The 24,554-nt window shown below is 42.2% G+C and overlaps 1 protein-coding gene across 1 annotated transcript in view; it reads right to left on the bottom strand.

Annotated features, from left to right (window-relative positions):
- Nucleotides 1-24,554, bottom strand: part of DOK6 (docking protein 6) — a 371,423-nt gene that overhangs the window by 75,493 nt on the left and 271,376 nt on the right. Inside the window, exon 6 of the mRNA XM_046025994.1 lies at nt 3,823-3,961. Within this exon, the coding sequence (XP_045881950.1) occupies nt 3,823-3,961 (139 nt within the window). The remainder of the gene's footprint in view (nt 1-3,822; nt 3,962-24,554) is intronic.

The following is a 24,554-nucleotide window of genomic DNA, read 5'->3' as shown; positions in this document are numbered from 1 at the left end:
ACACAAATCATGCCCTCCTTAATACCCACCACTGGGCTCACCTGTTCCCGCCCCCCATCCCCTCCAAAACCCTCATTTTGTTTTTCAGAGTTCACAGTCTCTCATGGTTCGTCTCCCATTCCAATTTCCCCCAACTCACTTCTCCTCTGCATCTCCCAATGTCCTCTGTGTTATTTTTAATAGCCTTACCGATTTAATGATTCTTGTTATCCAGTACTCTATAGTGCAAATGTACTGTTTTATTCACAAGGCTGGGAACTTTTTCTAGATATCAGATTCTTTTTTTTTAAAATTCTTTATTTTTTTAGATATCAGATTCTTTAAACAAGAATAGAAACATTGCCTAACTTAGATCATGGAGCTATATCAAAATGTGTTTATTCTTGTGTCCCCCCTCACCCCGAGGAAGGAAGTTAATAAACAGGGGCAAACCTAGGTTCTAACCACACATGGGATGTCAAAAGATTATATTGAATTTTCTGTTACAGTTAAGAAATGGTTGTTGAGATATTATTTCTCATATACATTCGTTTATATATAAGACAGTAACACTGTTAAATCACCTCTCTTTTTAAAAAAAATCTTTAAAAAAATTTTTTTAAAGATCTTATTTATTTATTTGAGAGAGAGAGAGAGCATGAGAGGGGAGAAGGTCAGAGGGAGAAGCAGACTCCACATGGAGCTGAGAGCCTGATGCGGGACTTGATCCTTGGAGTCCGAGATCATGACCTGAGCCGAAGGTGGTCACTTAACCAACTGAGGCACCCGGACGCCCAAATCACCTCTCTTTAAAGGATGAAAGTAAATGTGCCAGTAGCCTGAATAACAGTGTTCGGGGCCATTTATTGCTTGTATAGCTCATTCCTAATTTGATCTAGTAACAAATATAAATGTGGTAAAATTACATAGGCATTTTCTACGTGCTCAGTAACAATCTGACATGGACAATTTTTAAAACTGGAAAGCCAACGAGCAGCATCACCTTCTGATTTTGTAGGAAACACATAATAAGTAAGATGCTTCATTTTTATATCTGAAGTTCCGGGCTATCTTTCTAACTCTCAAGCTATACTTCTGCCCAGTTGATAGCACAGGCCTTTGTTTTCCTTAAATAACCAAACAAAGTGTTAGAGGGTGTTTACTATTTCATAGTTGTCGGAATTTCTTCTTTCAAAGAGATTTGTGCATGTCGAGGCAGTCTCTTAAAAGAAAAAGTAAAAATTATGTCTGGGAGCCCTGGAACTGTTTACTCATGGTCCCAGAATGTGAGGAATGTGGGGAGTTGGCAGGTCGTGGTAGCATGCTGTCTGAAAAACATCAGCTCGGCTTCCTGGGAAGAATGCACGACGTAGGGAATAACCGTAGGAGTCCGAACCTTCAGAGAAAAGCGTAGCTGTGCCATCGGGTTTGGAAAGAAATCAAATGCTCTATGTGCCTGTGCGCACCACATTGATGGGGTCTTTGAAGTCGTGATTCTTAGAAATGCCTGGTTTCTTTGGTGAGCCTGCTATTTAACACCTGCCCCACGTTTCCATCTCCGAGCACCTGGGTCCCTGATGCACCCCATGGGGCAACCCCCGCACCCCCAGGGGTAGACTGCCTGAGATCTAAGTCAGTGCAGGGCTGGTCTTGAACCCCAAACAGCAGCTGCCTGGCTCGGCTCCGGGGACACGCTTCTCGGCCACAAATGACATTATCATGTTTCTCACCCACGACAGCATCGATAGCAAATGCGAATTAAATTTTGTTTTGCAAATTTTTTGGCGCAAGACTGTTAGACGTACTTGAAAGGGATTGAAAGATATTATGTAGCGACAGTTGGGAATAACCATTAAGAGTCTTCACAAACATTGCAAGTCTTATAATCATTCAAAATCACTCCTACAGATGGATCACTATCGTAATAATGAACCTTTTCATGGTACTGGCCATGTGCCAGGCCTGTCCTCAGGACTCTACAGATTTTAATGCACAAGTACCTCATAACAACCAAAGAAGTAGGACTATTATATCCTCGTTTTACAGATAAAGGGAATTGAAACATTTAGAAGTTAATATTCCAAGGTGCCCAAGGTGATGAGAGCCAGAAAGTGGTGGAAATGGGATGTGAACTCAGGACACATATCCAGTGCTCTCCTTTATAGCAGACAATATGGTTTTGTCAAAGAGCTCTTGGCATGTCCTTCACAACAATACAATTAAATAACTGTACTCACAAGCTTTTTGCCTTTTCAGAGCAGCTTTAAGTAAAGCTACTGTTAAGTGTAGTTAATTGTTAACTGTTAACTAGCCCGAGTGACATGGCACAGTAAATTTTGGTTGCAAACATCAGTAGAGTCTGAAATAATTTGAAATTTCGTAGTTATAGTTTCTCACGATTTAAGCCCTTGGATAAATGTCATGTTAATTAGGTAACTGGTAAAATGGTTTACAGTTAACCCAAATCTTTCTAGGAGACTAAGTTACACTACTGTCTTATTAATGCTTCTACAGTTAATCACACAATCATATTAATAATCTTACTAATGTTCAGGCCACTCATTCATCCCTATGAAAGGCCATTCGTCCTGCATAAGGCCTGGTTTTCATTGGTCACACTGAGGTATTAAGAAAGCTCTTTATTTTTTTGTTTTATTTTATTTTAAATTTTTATTTATTTAATTGACAGAGAGAGAGAGAGGGCACAAGCAGGCAGAGGGAAAGGGAGAACCAGGCTCCCTGCTGAGTAAGGAGCCCGACACTGGGCTTGATCCCAGGATCCCAGGATCATGACCTGAACTGAAGGCAGTTGCTTACTGAGCCACTCAGGTGCTCCAGGAAAACTCTTTAAAGCTCTTCCTAGATAGGTAAAAATGTGTATGTAGTATTGGCAAAATTAGAAATGCATGAAGAATAACATAAGATCATTTGCTAAATTACTTTTTGTTTTGTTATACCTAAAAGATAATTTTGTATGTGTCAGAAATATTGTGTAATGGAGAATTTAAATAATCAAAACAAATGTAATACTACACATAGAACTCTGTCGTCTTTAAACTGGAACAGAATTATGAGTGTCATTCCAATGAGTAACCCACTTACGTCCCCAGACTCCCCCTGTCCCTTCATTAATGAAATCTAATGCCTCTCCATAAATCTTGAAGAATGGTCCCCTCTTAAGATATGACCAATAATCACCCCATTATTTGCTTTTCCAAGAAGTTAGTAGTAACGCTTATAATTTCTCCTCAGCTACTTGTAAAAGTTGCTGTTTCAGATTCTTTACTAAATGATTTCTTAGCTTGACCACAAATCTGTAGTATAGTTCCTTATACTGTTGGGAAACAGTACAAGGTCCTTCTGCAAATATTTTATGATTGGCTCTGAAACACATGCAGAAAGTGTTAGAAGTTTCAGAGAATCGAGGACAAACAAAGACAAAAAGAAAGCGGAATCCTTTCTGGGGGTAACTAAATTTCCCTGCTTATTTTGGGCCCCCAGTTGAATCTCTGATGGTCCAACTCTGTGCAGAGATATTCAGGGAGCACTGCTTCGTAATTCACTCTATGCACCCCAGCCCTCTTTGGGTAACTGTGCCAACAGGTCACGGGGAGATACATGGAGCCCACGGCTCCCTACCCGTGGCCACGAAGAACTTCTCTGGGCATATGCTGAATAGGGCATTAGAGACATGGGATTCGGTACCTGGGGTGAGCTCTCGGGCCGGGGGGTGGGGGTGGACACCGGGGTGCTGACATGAATGGGCCCACAGATACATGATGTGCACCAGACCTCAGCGACATTCATTTCCAAGCTGTTAGGTTACCGAGGAAGGAGCCTTACCCGGGCCTTCTGCTCCATTTCTAGCATTAATCTTTCATGTTGCTCAGCTATGGCCAGTGTCGCGGAATGGACCTTCTGATAGATCATTTCTCCTTCCCTTGTTTGAAAAGTGAATAGTCCTTCTCCTGTGTCACACATTCTGTGAGAACAGAGATAGGGAAAGAGATGGGTCTTCATGTGTTCAAGTGCGTAACAGTTCTCCACGTAAAAGCTGCCCGTGCCCTGTGTCACCCTCCTCCTTGACTTCCACGGGAGCTAGGGAGGTGGATTCAGCCTTGACCGAGCCAACCAACCAGCAAGCACATCTTTAAATGGTACCTGAGACGGAACGAAGGGCAAAAACCCATGTCTGTCTGGAATTTTAAAGATGAAGTGTTCACAACCCTGGACGGACACAAGACACAGGTGCGGTCAGCCACTGCCGTGGGGCACTCGCCTGTCTTACGAGTACAAACAAGTTGTTGTTTCCTTTAAGGATTTTCACATTTGTGTTATCATAGCACTATTTCCTATGATTCGAGAGCTCTCGAAATGTAAAGAACTTAAGAAAAATCTTCAATTTTATACTCGTTCTTGGAGGCACCAAGAAGATCATGCATGTTTTAGTTTATGGATTTGCACACATAGGCTGAAGCTGTGATTTAAACCGAGCGATCCTTAAGCAGATCTTGTGAATCCAAGAAATGCCCCGGCATACAGAGGACCCTATTGGGATGTGAGGATATTTGGCTTGAATTTTGGCTTTGCCACTTACCAGCAGTGTGCCCTGGGACGAGTTAAATAACTTGCCTATTCCTCCTTTCACATTTCTACCATAAGAAGAATAACCGTACTCATCTCATAAGATCCTTATGACAGTTGAAAGACCAATCTAAACTATCCACCATAGAGAAAAGAGTGATTTAATTTTAGTATTTTTATCTGGTGGACTATTACACAGCGATTACTAGGTCATTTCTGAGAGCATATAATAACTTAGAAATTCTATTATGTACATTCAAGAGGGAAAAAATTACAATAAAAATTCTTTTTCAATTATTTAATTATAATTACCTTTTTAAAACATCGCTTTATTAGAATAAAACCACTGACACCTTGCTAAGTCAATAGGATTCTTGGTTAATTTTATTAACAAAGACTAATTCTAAGATGAAAAATATTTCTAATTTAATACTTTTAGCCAGTTTTTAAAAATAACTGGAGACCCTCAGAAAGACCCACGCACTCTCAGTAGGATGCTATCTACTCAGATATTGGCTGTAGCACTGTGCCGTTGGTTTTCAGATGAGAACATCGAAAGATTTGCACGAGGTGTTCATGAGGTCAAACTATGTCTTCCAGCACCAAAAAGATTTTGCATTCTTCTCTACAGCTCTCCAAGGAGTTTTCGGTGGAAAAGAAATGTCTCAAGAGGCGTCAGACATCACAGAGGCTATGGAAGCTATCCCGTAGGGCCCCATAGAGCCAGCACTTAGCTTCTGTGAAAAAGATCTTAATAAAATTCACACAGCGTGAAATGGAAAGTCTGGGGGGAAAATGAAGCGTTTTCACAAAGTGAAACAAATGAGCTTTCTTTGTTGATTCAGAGAAGTCCAGAAGTCCACCAGTCGGAGCGAGGCGGGGACTGACACGTGGCGAGCCGGCTTGCTCCGACGAGGACTCTGTTCCTTGTCCTGTGAAGGCACCGCATAGGCCCCCTCGGAGATGAGACAGTGAAGACAGCGACTGTCATTTCTTACTCAGTCACCCACAGGCGGGGGCTCTCCCTTGCCCACTTCCTGGGACTCAGCTGCCCAGAAAGTGTTTGGAAGCTTTTGGGAGGTTTCTGCCAGCCTCTGAAATACAGACTCCTGGCAACTCCAGTCTTTCTTGGATCAGCAAACAAGGCCTTAAAACACACTAGCTTTATAAAGTGGAGACATTTCCAGTCAAAGATGGTCCTTCTTCAAGGCGGGTACCTACAGCCAAGCTGCTCACACTCCTTCGGTAAAATTAGTTCAGACTTAGTGACTTTCGTCTGCAGTGTTGGAACGAACAGCTTTGGTTTCCCTGCTTAGTGTTTAAAACATGTTATCTTGGGGCTCATAAGAAGCAGATACAGATCTTTATTCCTTCTTAGATGTCCAAAGAGTTTTTGGGGCGCAAGCTGGTACTGGGGAAGATGGGGGAGAGATGAAGTCATTTCGACTTGCTACTCCAGGTGGGGTCCACAGACCCACGGCCCTGGCCTCACTGGGAGCCTTTCCAGGTTAACGGAATGGAACTGTGTATCCCAGACCCCAGGTGACTCCTCTGCATGTTATAGTTTGGGGAGCACAGGCATATCGAACTCTTTCTACACGTCACCACTTCATTAAAGGGGAGACAGAGATCACACTCAGGGCCCAAATGAGGATAATCAGAAGCTGTGTTTGTATAGCTTCAGACAGTGACATAGGACACTGAAGGTCAGAAAGGAGACACGATGACAAAAAGGACCAAAAAACTAAAAGAACTCTTTCCTTAACTTGGGAAGAGCCGAGGCAGGTCGAGACAGGTGCTACCTGCCCTGGAGTAGCCTAAACCCCTTGCCACTAACATGTGCGTTCCGAGATTGCATTCATTTGGAGAAAAGGTGACAATGTGGATCCATATGTAAGTCTTGGTTCCAAATTGAATTTGATGGAAATTTATAGACAATTACAATCAGCTCTCTTTCTACTTAGCAAGGTGTTTTCACAAAATTCATACTTTTTCTTACCAAAAATTGAATGTCATAGAATATCCTCTCTAAGGTCCCTTCGGCTTTAAGGAACAAACCAGAGCCTCATAAAAATTCTAAGTAGGACTGACACATTTATTTCCAGGGTGTTTTTTGTTTTTTGCTTTTGACCTTGTGACGTAGGGGACATTAGAATAGTATAGGATCCAAAAGTCAAAGGGCACAGATGTCAGCCATCACGTCATGGCCGGTGATGTTCATTTGTCCCGGATTTATCGGGCAGGTACAGTAAGCCAGGCACAGTCCTGAGTCTGAGGATGGAAAGGATGGAGACGTATACACAACTCATTGCCTCTGAGGCCCTGCAAGGAGTGGGGAAAACAGGCATTGTTGGGAGAACGACACACTTACCTTTAGTAAGTGCTAGCAGGGGGAGGACGGCGCCAATGGGAGGTAATGGGGGGCTGACCAGGGCACATTATTTTACCAATTCAGTCCCTCACCTATAACACTGGGGCAAGAAGACTTGGTTACAAGATTGTTTCCATTTGGTCAGGGAGGGATTAATCCAGCAGGCCATGGGCACCCAAACCCTGCATGTTCCGAAGACAGGCCTGTGTTTGGGCTGGGGGCGGGGATCGGGGTGGGCTGGGAGGGGTGTGGGGAGGGGGTGGTCCCTTGGCCAGTTTCTATGAGTCTTGGTTGGGAATATGCAGCCTGATAAGAATGAATTTTTGTGTGTCTGAGGCCTTGAGCCATGCTGTACCAGTGTGACCGGATGAGTTTATCCTAATATGATGCTTATTTTGCTCCGGTGGGGGCTGGAGTCGGAGTGACTCAGCCTGCCCATGTGACTGATGCTCAGGAAAAACCCTGATGCTAAGGCTTGCTGTAGCTCCCCCCATTAACAATGCTTCTCGTGTCTTTCACACACCATCATGGGGGGACAAGCGTATCCCGTGTGACTGCCCTGGGACGGGGAGAGGGGGGGTCCTGGAAGCCTGAGCCTGTCCCTTCTGGCCTTCCTTCTTTCTCTGCCCTTTCACTATAGCAACCTAACTGTGAGCAGCATCGCCTTTTCTGAGTCCTGTGTCTTCCTAGAGAAACACCCAGCCTGAGGGTAGTGTTGGGGACCCTCCAGTCTAGGCAGCCGGCGTGTGTTAGGTTGTAAGAGTGAGTCTAAGAAAATCCTAGCATTTTCTGTCAGTGGCTCCTTTCCTTTCCTTTCTCTTTTTCTTTCTTTCTTCCTTCCTTTCTTGTTTCTTTCTCCTTCCTTCCAGATCTTATTTATTTATTTGAGAGACAGCGAGAGAGAGCATGAGCTGGGGGGAGGCAGACTCCCACGGAGCAGGGAGCCCCATGCAGGACTCGATCGCAAGACTCCAGGATCATGAGCTGCGCCGAAGGCGGACGCTTTACCGACTGAGCTCAATGGCTCTTTTTCAAATCCCGTTTATCCTCTCCTTCTCTATCCCATCTCGCCACTCACTTCCACAGTCATTCGAAATAACAAGTCTCTGCTGTGTTCTAATAAGGACCAACCAGAGCTGACGTGAATGAATGTCTGTGTTCACAGGAAACAGAACCCCAAATGAGGGGCTCCGCTATGCGGGGTTCTCCCAGTTCTGCTCAAAGGGGAGAGACAGCTCTAAAAGAGGGTCCCCAGGAAGCAAATCTCTTAAGAACATGCCCTGCGTACCACGTAGGCTACTAAGGATGCCCTCCTTTTCCTGCCTTTAAGTCTGAAACTAAACTCTGTCTGAAGCGTGAAGTCCCAGTCTTTTTCCAAATGACAAACAAAAGAAATTCACCCAAACAAAAGTTGTGGGAACACTTTATTTTTAAAAAGTGAACATAGAGGGTGCCTGGGTGGCTCAGTGGGTTAAGCCTCTGCCTTTGGCTCAGGTCATGATCTCAGGGTCCTGGGATCAAGCCCCACATCAGGCTCTCTGCTCAGCAGGGAGTCTGCTTCCCTCTCTCTCTGCCTGCCTCTCTGCCTACTTGTGATCTCTCTCTGTGTCAAATAAATAAATAAAATCTCAAAAAAAAAAAGTGAACATAGATACTTTAAAATAGTTATCTGTGGGTCCTTAGATGCAATTTTACTATAGCCAATCTGTCCACCTCTGGCGACGTTGTCCACGTTCAAAGCTGTATGACTTCATTCTCAGTGTAAGTTTTGCAATATTGTAGATACATTTCATGACCAAATATTTACCCTCCGTGCACACAAAAATTTTAAACCCTCAGCAATGGAGATGAGCAGGAGCACTTTCTTGAAAACCCCGTGGTGTATCTATTCAGTATTTAAAATTTAATGTTTAATTATAGAAAGTAATGAAATTCTTCAAAGCACAGCCTTTCTGCCGAGCAGTTAAAACCAATTAACACTTTTATTCCATTAATGGTTTAATCTTTATTGTCCTTTAACAATGCAGGCATTCCACTTTCCTCTCAGCAGCTAGAGAAGTAGCTACAGTTTCTCTCTATGAGCTCTGGTGAGTCCAACTTGGATCTGGGGTAAGAAATTGCAAGCAAAATGGACAGACAGACAGAAGCAATCAGATAGCAAGTCTGGAAACAGATCCGAGTCATATGAGAGGTAAATACGGAAGGAAAGTGTCATCTTCAGTCTTGAGGGAAATTGGACCCTCCAATAAGCTGTGATGGACACTGGTCATTAGAAAAAAATACTGGATCCATGTCTCTGTCTCCAGTGACATAAATTGCAGAGAAAGCAAGTAAAAAAAAAAGTAGTAGAAGAAAATAGGCAAGAATTCCTATATAAACTCAGGAGGAAGGAGTTTTAAGCTATGATCCAAGCCAAAAGGTGACAAAAGAAAAAAAAGAATAACTCTGCCTGAACCCCCCCCCCTTTTTTAAAATAAAAAAAAAATATCATACACATGAGCAGGCAAATAAAAACTAGAAAAAATATTGGGAACTCACAACACCTGATAACTTCTCATCTACAAAGTAGGTGTATTATGTCAGTCCTTTTTTCAGCGGTTTAAACATTAAATGGATTAATATATGTCAATCTTAAAACAGTGCATGTTATGATTATTACTCATTAAATAGTAGTACTATTGTCACTACTGCTCTTAAAATAGATACCTCAAACACAACACTAAATGAAAGAAGGGTGACAGTAATATGTACAGCCTACGAACATTTATATAAAGAAAAGTATGTCTTCACTTGCATGTACCTGAAACTCTGGACAAATGCACAAGAAAGTAACTGTGCTTTCTAAAAAAGATTTATTTCTTATTTTGAGAAAGAGGGAGAGAGGGAGCACACATGCATGAGTGGGCTGGGGCGAGGGGCAGAGAGAGACTGAGTCAGGCTGACTCTACACTGAGCAGGGCAACCCTAGGACCCCAAGATCATGACCTTAGCCGAAACCAAGAGTGGGATGCTTGACTGACTGAGCCACCCAGGTGCCCCTCACTAATACTTCTTTATGTAAATGGTTAAGTTAAAAAGAGGAATGCCATTAATTTATTAATTGGATTTAATTAATTAAAATTAATGTTAAGTTTTAAAGCAAGGGTCAGAGTACTCTCACAGGACTTTGGTGGAGATGTAGTGTTTAAAATGTACCCAGCTCAGTCTCTATCACTTAGCAATTACACTTTTACTGCTAAACTTATAAAATACTGTATTGATCATTTGGGGCCTCCCTTCCAACTGAAACACACACACACACACACACACACACACACACACACACACACACAATCTCTTTCCAGTGGAGCACAGACACCTGATCTGATTTTCAAGACAACCAGGGTTGCCCAGTTCTGGTTAGTAATGAATTGAAATAATGGCAACAATTGTAGCAACAGTAAGAACAATAGCTAACCCCCAGGGGGCAAGGATTTAGGCCAGGCTTGGTGTTGAAGTCTGTGCATTACCTCACTGAGCCTCAAACACCAGCAAGGCCCTCACCGCTTCCCCCTACAGAAAAAGTGGTCCTAACGGGGAAGGCTAAGGAATCTGCCCAAGGTCATTGAAATTTAAGCGTCTGAACCCAGACCCGTGATTTTAGAGAGAAGCTCATTATCGCTAAGCTCGATTTTGTTCATAGAAGATGAGAAGCAGAAGGGCATGCATAATTCTTTAATTATGAAAATTTCTGTAGTGGAGAGAAAGCGAGCGCTCAGCACAGGGCTTGGGTTACACATTTTGAAGGCGCTCCCTCCTTCTCTGCAGCTGTTCCTTTTCTGTCAAAGCAAGTTCCTGAGGATCTTTCTCCACGGTGTGCCCATAAATCAGTCAATTAATTAATAAAACAGGTGAATTACAATGAAACCCTCCCTGCACTCCCCAATTCATGTCGAGTCCTTTGTAAGGAGGAAGGTATGGTGGGACATTGCCGTCCTCTCTGCATCCTGACTGTATTATTCTATGGCTCCAAATATTCTATACATATGGCGGCCGTTGGTTGATTTCACTGTTGCAACCTTAGGGATACAATGTTTTCCCTCAAACAAGTTGAGAAACCTGATCCTTTAAGGAGATCCTGATATTAGGTCAGGATCTGCTGAAAATTAGCTTCATGACTTACATTTCTGATCCTTTCTAAAACTAATTTTTTTTTTTAAAACTAATTTTTTTTAAATGAAAGAGTTGGTCTAAATGATCTTGAGTGTCCAGATTTGTTTGAAGATTCTCTAAGTCTTCCACTTGTGATGGCCAAATCACCATCACTTTAATTAAAATACTTTCATCTTTTCGAATATTTTCAGTTCTAATTTTATTCTATTTTATTTACTTTTTATTACTTTTGAATTTTGGTCCTTTCTCAACTCAATGCAAAAGTCAATCGAGTGTCCCCCCAATTTTGTAAATTCTTAAAAAGAGATACTTGTAAGATGCTTTTCTACTTACCTTCCTTTCTGCCTCAAAAATTTAGAACTGAAACATCTAGCAGGTGAAGATGTAGAGTAAGTCATAACACTTTAGTTGTTCTTTAATTACCTCAACACACAATCACCAAGTACTACCATTATCCTTATTATATTGCTCCATTAGATGTTTATGAGGGTTGAGGGCAGAAAATTTTTTTAAAGGCTTACAGCTAATTTTATATTCATCCTGTACACATATCTCCTGGTGGCTCTATTGGGAAAATATTGGATACGCCTTGAGAATTAGGAGTTTAACATCCTTAACCCCCAGTGCCAATCACAAAAAGCACCCAAGGCTCCATTCACTTGTGGACTGAAATGACTGAAAATTATCAGTATGATGGCGACTTGACAAGTATTGGTCTTGTGGTCCCTGACAATGAAAAAGCAAAATGAAACATAAAGGAGAGAATTTTCTTTTTTTTAAGAACAATCCCCTGGCGTTAGTGTATTCTTCTGAATGGAGCAGGGCCAAACCACCACAAAGAGAACAGAGATCCGTCTTACATTCCTGGTTGACGTATACTATTCTTTTTTGAAACTGTTTGGGGGAGGCCGAGTGTATAACCCATGAAACAGCTACCGACATAGACTCGAGCCGATTTGCCTGGGAGAGAGGTAATAACAAAAGCAAGTCAAGCGAAAACTTAAATTCTGTCATTTAGAAATTATACTTCCCTTTTAAAGCGTATTTGACTGCCAAGCTATGGTAGGGCAATTTTTACAGTTTAACATGCAAGTTACTAATATTTACTCACTGAATTAGAAGAGTTATGCTTCTCTTCACCATTTTGAGAGGAATCTAAAAATGAGATTATTATATTACTTCAGAGCAAAAGAGCCTGTAATCAGGGTTTACAAATTACGTTTTATTTTCTTTTTATGCCAAACATAGTTAATGAAGGTAATTTTTAAATTAAAGATAATTTCAGTGTCTTAAGTGACTAGAGAGGAAAGTGTTTCAAGTGTAGCCAAAACAGAAAAGAAATGCAAGACGATACTTGATTTTACATTGGTTTACTCTCTCACCTTACAATCTTGTCTTTTCTTTTTAGGTTATTTTTATGCATTCATTGACATTTTTTTGGACAGCCACCAATCACATGTCAGGCACTGTATTAGCTTCTGGAAAATATTTTAAAAATTGTATTAAAAAAGAAGTAAGTAGGGGCTCCTGGGTGGCTCAAGCGGTTAAGTGTCTGCCTTCAGCTCAGGTCATGATCCCAAGGTCCTGGGGTCAGGGTCCCAGCTCAGCAGGGAGTCTGCTTCTCTCTCCCTCTGCCTCTCCCCCTGCTTGTGCTCTCTGTCTCTCTTCCACGCAAATGAATAAATAAAATCTTAAAAAAAATAATAAACGTTAACTCATTAGTTGCATTTAATCTCATATATATTTACGTTTTCATTTAGAAACTCAGCAAATGAGTAGGTGATTATATGAAATACATAACAATAATATGCTTTGGAGATTGAAAGCTAGTGAATTGGTTATATTATGTTAAAATTTTCTCTATAGGTTTTTTAGTTGACAGATCACTGATACAGTATAACTTTTAGTCTTTCATTGCCATTATCAAAACAATTCACCCAGTAAAATGACACAATCATTCTGATATACTGAGGGCAAATACTGATGGGTATTACAAAATATGTGAATATATGTTTGAGGTTTTTCATTTGTTTTAGCAGAAATGAAAATTCAGTGCCATGGTGAAAACATGAATTGACTTAAATTTTAAAAATTGAAGAATATCAAAAAAATTTTTTTGAAGAATGTCAAATGTCATCTTTCCAGGTTAACAGATTTTAAACCTTACTTTTTAAACTCCATTTAAACTTTAAATTGAATTCCTTTAAAAATCTGAATTGAGGGGCACCTGGGTGACTCAGTTAAGCGTCTGCCTTCGGCTTCGGTCATGATTCCAGGGTCCTGGGATCGAGTCCCACATCAGGCTCTCTTCTTTGCAGGAAGCCTGCTTCTCCCTCTCCCACTCCCCTGCTTGTGTTCCCTCTCTGGCTGTATCAAATAAATAAATAAAATCTTAAAAGAAAATCTGAACTGGGAATATAATCAATGCTATTGTAATGGTGTTGTATGGTCACAGAGGGACCCACTTGAGGTGAGCAGAGCATAACATGTAGTGAAGCTGAATCACAAAGTTTTACACCTGAAACCAATGTAAACTTGTGTGTCAACTGGACTTAAATAAAAAAAAAAATCTGAATTAAAAATATGGTGAACAGATCATTTGAGTCACCTTGAAAGTAGAAGCTAAGAAATGGAACCAGTATTTCCCCATCATAAATAAAAGTGTCAATTCTTTTATGTTCTCCCTTGGTATCTTTGACCTTCTTAGGTTTAAGGGTCTGGTGCTCATCAAGGTTCATATTGACGTATCCTAGTTAAGGACTGACCAACCATCTCTGTGTTTCCCCCGATGACTTAGGTATAAATCCGTATTATGGCACTCCTACTTTACATGCTTTCTTCCCAATTAGATTTTTAATACAAGACATGAAAGGAAGGAAAATCTTAAAAATCTAGACAAAGCAGAAATGATTCAGGATTTCTTAGGGGAGCTGACTTCTTAGTCACTCTGACTTAGGGGAGCTGAATATAATTGCTTTACCTGTTTGAGCAGGTTTGCATCCCTACCAACCTCCCCCATCCACCTTCTCCTCCAATCCATCTCAGTTAGTTTCTAGAGTCCTACATACATCAAGTCATGGAACAAAGTAAATGACAGAAGGGATATGGATATTGAATGTTCCAAAAAAGAAGTAAAGAGGGGCGCCTGGGTGGCTCAGTGGTTTAAGCTGCTGCCTTCGGCTCAGGTCATGATCTCAGGGTCCTGGGATCAAGTCCCACATCCGGCTCTCTGCTCAGCAGGGAGCCTGCTTCCCTCTCACTCTCTCTGTCTGCCTCTCTGCCTACTTATGATCTCTCTCTGTCAAATAAATAAATAAAATCTTTAAAAAAAAAGAAGTAAAGAAATGGAAGTTTCCTACATGAAAAAAAATATTACTTATCCTCTTCTTACCTAAGTTTGGATTTTGCATTGCTATTTTTAAGTTAGAAGGTTTGGCTACATGATGAATAAGGTCTTCTTTCAAAGACAGAAGTTCCTAACTAAGCTGTGACTTAGTTCCGTTTGAGCGAGTAGTTTGCTTTAAACTCCATTTAGTAATTGCTGTGTTTTAAGAGGTGGTTAATACCATTAAAAGGTGATTTACTATGCTGTGTTTCTTCAGTCTTGACTCGGGTACTTTTACTTCTCCTTAATTACTTCCATGCAAGGGTTCAGTGAGGGGAGGTACAGCGGTATCATGCTACTGCTCAGGCGTTCATGGAAGAAGGGGCACGGCCTCCCGCACGAACCTGCAGGTCCTATCAAGGTTCAGTTATGCCCATTTCAGATCAGTGCAATTTGTCATTTATTGAGCTTCAAGAGTCCCATGACTGCTATTGGAAATTCCCAACTGTCTCGCATCCTGAAATCACCTTTATAGAACCAAGAGCCCACTCTTCATGGCAGGTGTGTTGGATCATTTTAAGTGCCCACTTGACTGGGCCACAGGGTGACTAGACGCCGAGTTACACAATGTTCTGCGTGTGTGTGTGTGTGTGTGTGTGTGTTGGGGGCTGCTTATAGATGAGATTAACATTTGGATCTGTGGACTAAGTGAAACAGATTGTCCTCCCCACTGTGGGTGGGCCTCTTCTAATCCACTGGAAGCCTGAACAGAAGAAAAGGGGATAACGGAGAATTCACTCTTTCCGCCTAACTATTTTGGAGCTGGGACATTAGTCTTCTCCTGTACTTGGACTAGAATGTACACCACCAGCTCTCCTGGGTGGCCAGCTGGCTCACTGCAGATGGTGAGACATCCCCGCTTGACTAATCCAGGCGGCACATCTCCATCTTTGAACTCTGCCAGCGCGCCCCTGTGCCCGTGGAAATCCCACATCCTGTCTCTGGGCGTTTGTGAGTGGTGAGTGGGATCCTTGGTCTCTGACGTGATAAAAATTATGTGGGTGGTTGGGAGAGCAAAGAATGGAGAAAACTAGATGTTACGAGAGGAATGTATTTCTGTTTTCAGTTTTGCTTCACTAGGCAGGCGAGAATTCTACCACTGAACCACCAATGCAGTTTTGCTTCACTAGGGATGCAGCTCTTCTAGTCGTCCGGCTGGGATCTCCACAGACTTTTGCTTTCTGAGTCAGTGTGTGGTGAAAAGAGAAGGAAACTACTGCCCACCACACCCCAGAGGTGACACTTTCTGTTCCCCCAACACAGCCTTAGACCCAGCAAGATCAGTCACTCAAGGGCACCTTATTACTCATGGGCACTTTCTCCCTAATCTGCCATGGGTTTTTATTGGTTTCGAGTACTATTATTACAGCAAAAGAAATATGAAGTCAATATTCTGCTTCTGAAATTTAGAGTATGATTTGAGTCTCTCTAGTAGGTTTTTATAAATTTTGAAAAGTCAGGTCTAGAGGACTAAGTCTGAAGTGTTGTTTTTTTTTCTTTTACCCCCCCGCCCCCCACGCCCCAAGTCCGAGTTTTATTATATATCCTGGCTAGAAAGAAACTGAGACAGGACTTAAGAGAGGACTCTGTTCCTTCCAGACCTGGGTGATGGTGGGAAAAAGAAAACAAAAAGAGAAGGTACTGGGTCAGCCTTACACACCCTGATGTCTCTTACCTGAATGGACGTTCTGGAGAAGACAGGAATTAATAAGTTGGTATCTAGATTGAGACAATGACCCTACACTTGTGACTCCCATAGGCCTCAGTTCAGAGGCTGAGAATCTAGAAAGTTCTGGGCAGAGGACTGGGGTTGAGGAAGAGGATAAGCATTCTAAGATTAAGGAAAATGCTTTGATCAATGGATCCAATGAAAAGTGCCAGTATATCCCCCAAAGGGCCAAATGGATCGCTTTAGCAGACGCCAATGGGGCAGACCAGACCAGATGGGGTTGATCTGAGGTTCCTTAACTACCTAAGGCCAGGGAAGTCAGCTGTCTATTCAAACTACCTAAAACAGAAGAGGGGGAGGAAACCAGTATATTACCAAGATGACCCATCCCCAAATGACAATTTAAAATGGCAAGTTAAAATGACCTCCTTCTCATTGGGAGGGGGCTTATGAAAAATATTAGAAAATCTCCACTCTCTTTGCTCAGCAGAGTTGTATTAAATTTAGAGCCGGCCATCGGGAGGAAATAGTTGCAATTTCAGATAGCAACATCCTTACTCTCTTGTCCGTGAAACTAACTGGCAAAGGTTTTCATTTCCTGTGATCTCACGTTACCCAGTCCTCGGGTCAGCTCTAGGCTTTCTGTACATTTGCGGAGAAAAGTCTTTCAAGTTTCTGCAACACTGTTTCCAGTTCCTCCGCCCTGTTTTTCTTAGCCTCCACCGTCATTTGAGGATATGGAGTAAAATGAATGCATTTTATTCTGAGGCTATTACTGAAGAGGCTCTTGCCATTGACAGAAAACCATAGAAAGAGCCAAAACCAAAAAAATGTATTTTTAGATGTTGAGCCTAGAGTTTGGTCTGTGCCAGGATGGCCATTGTGGCCTGGATGTCAGGAGAGGCCTGATGAGGAGGGCCCCTAGGGAAGGCACATGTGAGCGCTGGAATCCTTTCTGGGGTGGCAGTTCACACTTGGGAGTTAGAGAAGTGTGGGTTAGTGAGCCAGAAACAACCTTTCAGGTGGCATTAATATTGGCAAGAAAGTGGAGAAAGAGTATAGGGTGTGAGAGAGAGAAAAGCAGCAAATTCACACACACACACACACACACACACACACACACACACACACGATGCATGGGAAAGGCCAGTGAGTCAGATGGTGGTAAAAATCAACAAGGATTGAGCCGAGGAAACGATTCTGCAAACGGGAGCATCTTTCAGTGAACAAGCTGGCCCTAGGCCCAGGGCAGAAAAGGCCTCAGGAGCCAGGAAGGGAGAGAGAGAAGATCAGAACAAGCAGAGAGAACAGTCAACTGCTCGATGCGAAAATGATTCCCACACTCCCATCCTCAGAGAACGTTCTAGAAGGACCTCTCCTTGCTCATCCTGCCCACAGCCCTGGCTGAGTGGACTGACCACATTTCCCCGGTAAGGCGAGACAGGTGAGACTCTCAAGGGCGCCCGTTCGGTGACTTAAGCCAGCGGGGGACACGGGCTCGGCCAGGGTCTGTCGCCTCTTCCTGCATTTTCCGCTCTGTTCCATTTTGTCTCACGTGAGGCAGAATTTACTTCGTGGGATGATTCCACAGGGCTTCAGGCGATGGGGGCTGATTCTGTATTTTAAACAATCACTTCAGGTTGTGGCTTCTGCACGCCTGAGTCCGACACTAGGGTTCCTGGGGCGAGCCCCGGAGGCTTCCTGCTCCATCAACGGGGACGAGGACGGAGAAGGACGCAGACCCTCGCGCAGGGTCACAGCCTCGTTAGCCTGTTCGCTCCTTCCACATCCGTCCCTGGGCACGGTGTGCGAGCACTTGCCCGGCCTAGGACAGGCTGCGCGGTGACAGGCGGCGACTGGGAAAACCACACGAGTGAGATGGGGAGGCTCCTTGCCCGGAGTCCCCACTCTCCACCGCCTCCGGTTCGCCGCATCTCCACGCCTGGGCCCGAGCCATCCCTTTCATATTTCCAGAAACTTCTCCAATCGTTAATTAAGCACTTTCAAGAGGCTGGAGGCAGGCTGCTGGGAGGCATGAAATTAATTACTTATGTCCCTGAGAGGTGTTTCTAAAAACAGAGTTTCGATTTTCGGGAGGAGGCAATTTCAAGACTGTGGAAGTAACAGCCGTGACCACGTGGATGTCACCAGCCAGAGGGCCGCCTGGGGACCCTGGGTTCCTGGTGCGTCAGGGGGAGGCAGGAGATAAGAAAAGCCTCATTGCAGACGCAGCAACTTAACATTCCGTACGACTGTGGCCAGAGCTGGTCAAGGCACCTGCTGCAGCGGATTTAAGAACTGGCCCTCCCAGGCTCCCCAGCTTCCCTGCGAGCGGCCGGGCAGAGAGAGGGCGAAGACGCATGAGCGGGGCGCATCCTCCCCGGCCTCCTGCGCAGCTCGGGGTGACAGCCTGTGGGGGCCCCGAGCTGGGGTTTTCTGCGAATCTTTTCTACGGTCTCCGCCCGGCACCAACTGTGGTCCAGAACGGAATAAAAATGCCATGAAGGAAGGAGCTGAGAGAAATTTACTCTTTTACCCTTGAGACCTAATGGGGATTCAAGCAGTGCACATTTTATTTTATTTTTCTTAATGGCCAGAGCCCTCGGCTGCCTCCTGTAAATACCTATCACGGATCAAAGCAATCCTCGTGAAAAATATTCCTCTCGGCTTCGCGCGTTGCAAAAGCGCCACGAAGTGCTCATCTGAAATGCCGTCTTCTCCATGAACAAAAAGATCATTTGTTGCTCAGTTGTATCTGTATGATTTCATTTTTTTCCTACTGCCTATAAGGACGTTTATAGAATCGCAATTATATAACATTTTGTATTGCTCCGTTATCTACAATTCTAAATGCTAGCGCTATAAAGTTATCTTATGTTCATATAATTCATACTATTCTTCTTTTTTTCTTCCCCACCGAGGGACTGATTACTCATCTCAGTTCCCCACAGTTATTTCTCTTGCTACTTTAATTAGGTTTTCCTACAAATGGAAGGGGAGAGGGAATACGCAAGGAAGAAAAGAAAAGCAAGAGAATTGAAAAGCAAATCTCCTGTTTCTTTCCAATTTATGTCAACGGAAGCGGTAAAGGTTTTGAGACCAGGGTTAAGACACTGAGTGGCACGGGGCGGGCGGCTGGCTAACAGAGGGAGGGAGAACGTGCAGGCTGAGATGACGTGTTGGGAGGCAGGCGCCGCGCTGGGAAACAGGGCTGAGGAGCCCAAGGGCTGGGGCTCAGCTCTGATGCTCTGGAAGTCCCCTGACCCCCGAGTTTCAGCTGCTCCCCTAGAAAACTATTGGCCTTACGCACTTTATAGGATTGCTAAGAGGATCAAAATGCGAAAGCATTTTGGAAACTGTCAAGCACTTGGAAATGAAAGATATTATTAATGTGATTATGGGGGATGGCTTCACAAAAGCATATGGTATCTGGAGACCAACACGGAAACATCTTCCTTGGCAAATGTCTTCTTGCTGTGCTGCTGAAATATCCTCGGCCTCGTCTCTATCTCCGGATGCTGCTGCGCTGTCTGTTTGGAGATGATGTTTCCTGGTCTCAAACTGCGACCCACGCGGCCTCTGACAAGCAATCACTCCCCCATGTGTGCTCCGTCAAACCGGCAATTGTCCCCATAAGAGAATTTGCCCGTGAAAAACAGCTTCCCCTGGTAAAGTGGCAGCTTTCCACGGGGGAAATCTGCCTTCTGCTTCCACCACCACAGACCGTGTTTGAGAAGGGAACGAAAACCACTTTGCTATTTCACCAGCTCATGTAAAGGTCATTTTTCACCCTGTTTCTCTGGCAGTGGAAGGTTTTGATTGTATAGCTCGGGTAATGTTGACTTTTTTGAAATTCATTTTTGTTCTCAGGGGCTGTGCTATCTTCCCCCATACGAGTTTCATTATATTTAGTGCAGCAGACCATGTAGCTGATGTAGTTAGAATGGCAGGCAAAATAGCCCATTACTATACCTATCGTCAGCTTGCTGAATATTTAGTTGAAAATGCAAAAAAAAAAAAAAAATTACAGTTTATCAGGATTGGAATAAATGGACAGGCTTAGTTTCTGATTTTTGATGTGGGTGACTTTATGGATTCCTCTCTGGGGTTCTATTTAAAACATGGAAATTTATGTTGGTGCACAGAGTAAGAAAACAACTTTTTATTTTTTTAGTGTGAATTTCTTATTTCTTTAGTTTCTGTGTTATTGCAGGGTTCACTCGAACCAGATTTACTAGTAAATAGAGCAATGATATACATTCTGTCAGGGTCCCATGCTGTCATTTTAGATGTTTTGGCTGCATATTTGTGATGAATATTTCCAATCAACATAAATATGACTGACTTTAACTTTAGAGACACGAAGTCTTCTGCTGTTAATGCAAACACATGTCAAAGAAAATAGTCTAATCATTTACCACTTACATCTTCAAGTTGAAAAGAAGAGTTCTGAATTCAGGCAGGAATTTCTTTTCTGGATGTCCTCATAATGACTTGCGTGACCTTGAAGGTACTGATTCCTCTCTATTTGTACCGAAGCACAGTCTCTGTCCTTTTTCTGATGCCTCTGTCTGGCATTGTGCCCTGGGAAGCTGACTTCTGCAGGCCCAGCCTTGCTTGCCTTCTGGTTTGGCCAAAGTGGGGCACTCCCAGAAGACAGTGGGAGGGAGTAGGAGGCATTTCCCCCTCACACTTTCCTTCCCATCTCCGCACTGTGGTTTTGGCAAGCCTCCATCCCCCAGGGATCCGCGTTCTCTCTGGCACGGGGTAGATAAAAGCTTCTCTCTGTTGCTAGTCTTGGGATGTCCACCACTGTATGTTTGTTCCATAATCACACCCACAGTCTCTTTAAAGAATTCCTACGACGAATTCTCCCCAGATCCTTTGAGGAGGTAATTTCTGTATTGCTGGGCCCAAACAAAATTCATAACAAGTTATTTAGTCTCTCACACACTCCATTTTCTCATTGATAAGATGAGGATAATAATGGCAGTACATCTAAGAAGTTTGCTGTGATGCATAATAATAAGGATGAAGACACCACTACTAACTACTACTGACGATAATATTAAGTACAGTACTCGGCATGCATGAGTTGCCTACTCCAAACCTTACCCTTTAGCCATAGCATCAACGTTTGTTGGCCAGGTTTCTCAACAGATGATCTTGCGTTTGGCATATTAGTTAAAATTAGAAATTTTAAAAAATAGTATGTAGTAAGAACTCAAAGAGATGGAACTAGATAGCAGAAGAAAAATGTTCTGTGGACTAAAATCTTAAGAGAAAGACAGCACAAAATTTAAAGACACCAAGGCTTTGTCTTGGAGGACATCTTGAGTGAGGTCACGGAGTCTATCTAGATGAATGCTGGTGCCACATAATCTTGTTTGGGGCAGGAGACTTAGCTCTTGCTAAGTCAAACAGAACATGACAACAATGTTACCCAAATATTTTCTATCCTGAGCCATGAAAACCACAGGAGAATGAGCTTTTGGAGCAGGCCTGATGGATTCTCCAGAAAATTGTGATAATGACCAGGCAGAGAAATTCAAGAGCCGTGCTTTTTTAATTGGATGCTGGGTACATTCGAAATATCGGGCTGGACCAGTCCGTGTAAAGTCTCCGAGACCAGTACTAGGAGATGGGCATTTTGGGGAGAAGATGTCACTAATGTCCTCCTCACTTGAGAGCAAAAGGAAAATATGTCCAGGCCGAGATATCAGGCAACATTCAGTACTGCTGTCCTCTATGGCAGTGAGGTGTTGCTAGGTTGTTTGAAGGCGCTCATGTGAAGATAGGAACAGTAACTTACTTGGAAAATACCTTCTTTTATAAATATGGACCCAAAGTTCAAAGGTGTGAGTGTGAATGGTGTAAAAGCAACATTCTTCCCGCTGAAGAACATATTAAGAGTCTCAATGCTCTTCAACAGTGACCCAAAGTGACACATAGACCCAAATATGATCTCATTTTATGAGGTGGAATTAAATTAAGATCTCCATTTAAAAGGGGTTTGAAACAACACCTTATCTTTCTCAAGGAAGCTTTCAACTTCTCCCACGTTACCATAATATTCCAAAAATCATTCGTACCCTCGAGCTGACCCCCTGCAGTCTACAATTTCTCTCATTAATTAAGCTTTTAGGTTTAAAGACAGAGCAAACAGGTTTTATCCAGGATACATATAATTCTTACTACTGAGTATAAACTTTCATTGATCCTTTCACTTCTTACTATTTAAAAAGACGGTGCTGTTTACGTGATTTTTAAAGACCTATTTTTAGGTTGTCTTTCCACACACAAGAAAAATAATTCTTTGGTGGATTTTTTTTTCTATTTTTTGTTCTCATTAATAAATGTATGAAATTCATACTTGAAGTAAATTCATAATAATGCTTCCACTGAATTTTTAAAAACTTCCTTTCAAGGGAGTCAGCTTAGGAAAGAACGAATATAATTAGCATTTTTTGATGGATGACTAGTGTCAAGACAGAGAGATGAAAATGCTTATTGTGGCTGGAGAATACACGTGTCCTGCATGCAACATCACCGTATGGCTGGAGAAACTGACCGACACTGGCTGTTTGCTTTAGAAGACCGAAGCGTTATTTCCCCTAGTTTTGTAATCTATATTGTCCTAATTTGTTTTCATTTAAATTCTAGTTACTCAACCTACAGTACAATGTTGGTTTCAGAAGCAGACCTCATTGATTCATCTCTTACATACAGCGCCCAGTGATCTATATATAACAAGTACCCTTCTAAATACTCCGCCCATTGAACCCATCCCCTGTCCACTGCCCTCCATCAACCCTCAGTTTATTGTCTTTCATTTAGAGTCTCATGGTTTGTTGCCCCTTCTCTCCCCCTCCCCCCATATGTTCACCTGTTTAAAACCTTATATTTATTTCTGTCTTCAGTTTGGGCCAGATCTGTAGCTAGCTACCTTTGCATCTCTGGTGAGTACCTCATTGAACCCCTGACATTTGGAGAGAAGGTAAGCTAAAATAGAAAAAAACAAAAAACAAAAACAAAAACAAGACCCAACTCATTCTTTAAGTAAATAATTGACTTAGACTAAAACATCTTCAAATAAATAAGCACATTTGTGTGTGTGTGTGTGCCTACTACGTGCCAGAAATACACGTGGTTGTTGGAGAGAGGAACTTCCACACAAGCACTTTAGGTATATATTCTTAAAGAAAAAAAAGATTTATTTATTCATCTTAGAGAGAGAGAGAGAGAGAGAGAGCACGCATGAGTAGGGAGAAGAGAGGGGCAAAGGGACAGGGAGACAAGCAGACACCCTACTGAGCAGGGTTTAGTTCCAGGACCCTGAGATCATGACCGGAACTGAAATCAAGAGTCAGATGCTTAACTGACTGAGCCACTCAGGTGCCCCACGGATATATTTTACAACACTTATTAAAGTGATTTGACAGTAACACAGGAGGCAACATTGTAATCTAGACATGGTATAATATCCGGGGTATGTGAAGATAGGCTTTTCTTATGTATGGTCTGATAAAGGCAAGTTTTGGAATTTATGTGCCATCTTTGTGCTGATGAACACAAACAATATCAAGGACAAAAATCATAAGAAACTCAAGGCTGAATCTACAAATACACTTTTTGGCAGGCAGGTTGAATACAGGGCATTTCTGAGAACAAGAGACAATTTCCTCCTTTCTGCTTGTTTCAGTCCTTTATATAGGAATTCACTTATTTCACCTCCTCAGATTTTAAACACATTAGATACATTTAAATTCAAAATTAACATGCAGGATCAAAAGGGAAATGTAAGCAACCAAACTGTTCCTGACTTAACCACTTGTCATAATCTTATTACCTAGCAAATTGTCCTTCCAGTTAAAAAATTGAGAGGTAAAGATAACGAGTTCAAAGCTGGTCTGATATCATAACACAATATTTTAACAGATATGCACTATATAATTACCATGTGTTCTACTTTTCAATATTCTGAAAAAAGGTTCAGAATATCTTGATGTTTAAAAATAACAAATTTCTAAGAAATATAATTGTAATGTTTTCATATTTTTATTTCACAACTTTTAGTTGTAAGAAACAAGTATAGAAAAAATTAGATAAAATATATAGAGCTCAATGATGTGTCAGAAAGTAAACAAGAATGTAACTACCACTTAATCAAAACTTAGAACATAGTAAGCATTCTAGGATTTTCTGTTCCTCAATTCCTACCACCTTCCCATTCCACACTCTGATTTAAACAGATTTTTATGGCAATAATTTCCTGGGTTTTGTTTGTTTGTTTGTTTGTTTTTGTTTTTTAGTTTTTCACCTAAATATGCATCCATAAACACTGTAGGTTAGTCTTGTTGATTTTTCAATTTTATTCTTTTGTGTTTGGTTTCTTTTCCTCCCTGAAAATTCTA

This window comes from Meles meles, chromosome 12, assembly GCF_922984935.1.
Source record: "Meles meles chromosome 12, mMelMel3.1 paternal haplotype, whole genome shotgun sequence".
NCBI lineage: Eukaryota > Metazoa > Chordata > Mammalia > Carnivora > Mustelidae > Meles > Meles meles.
Note: the sequence above shows the minus strand (reverse complement) of the source record. Positions and strands in the feature narration are given on the sequence as shown.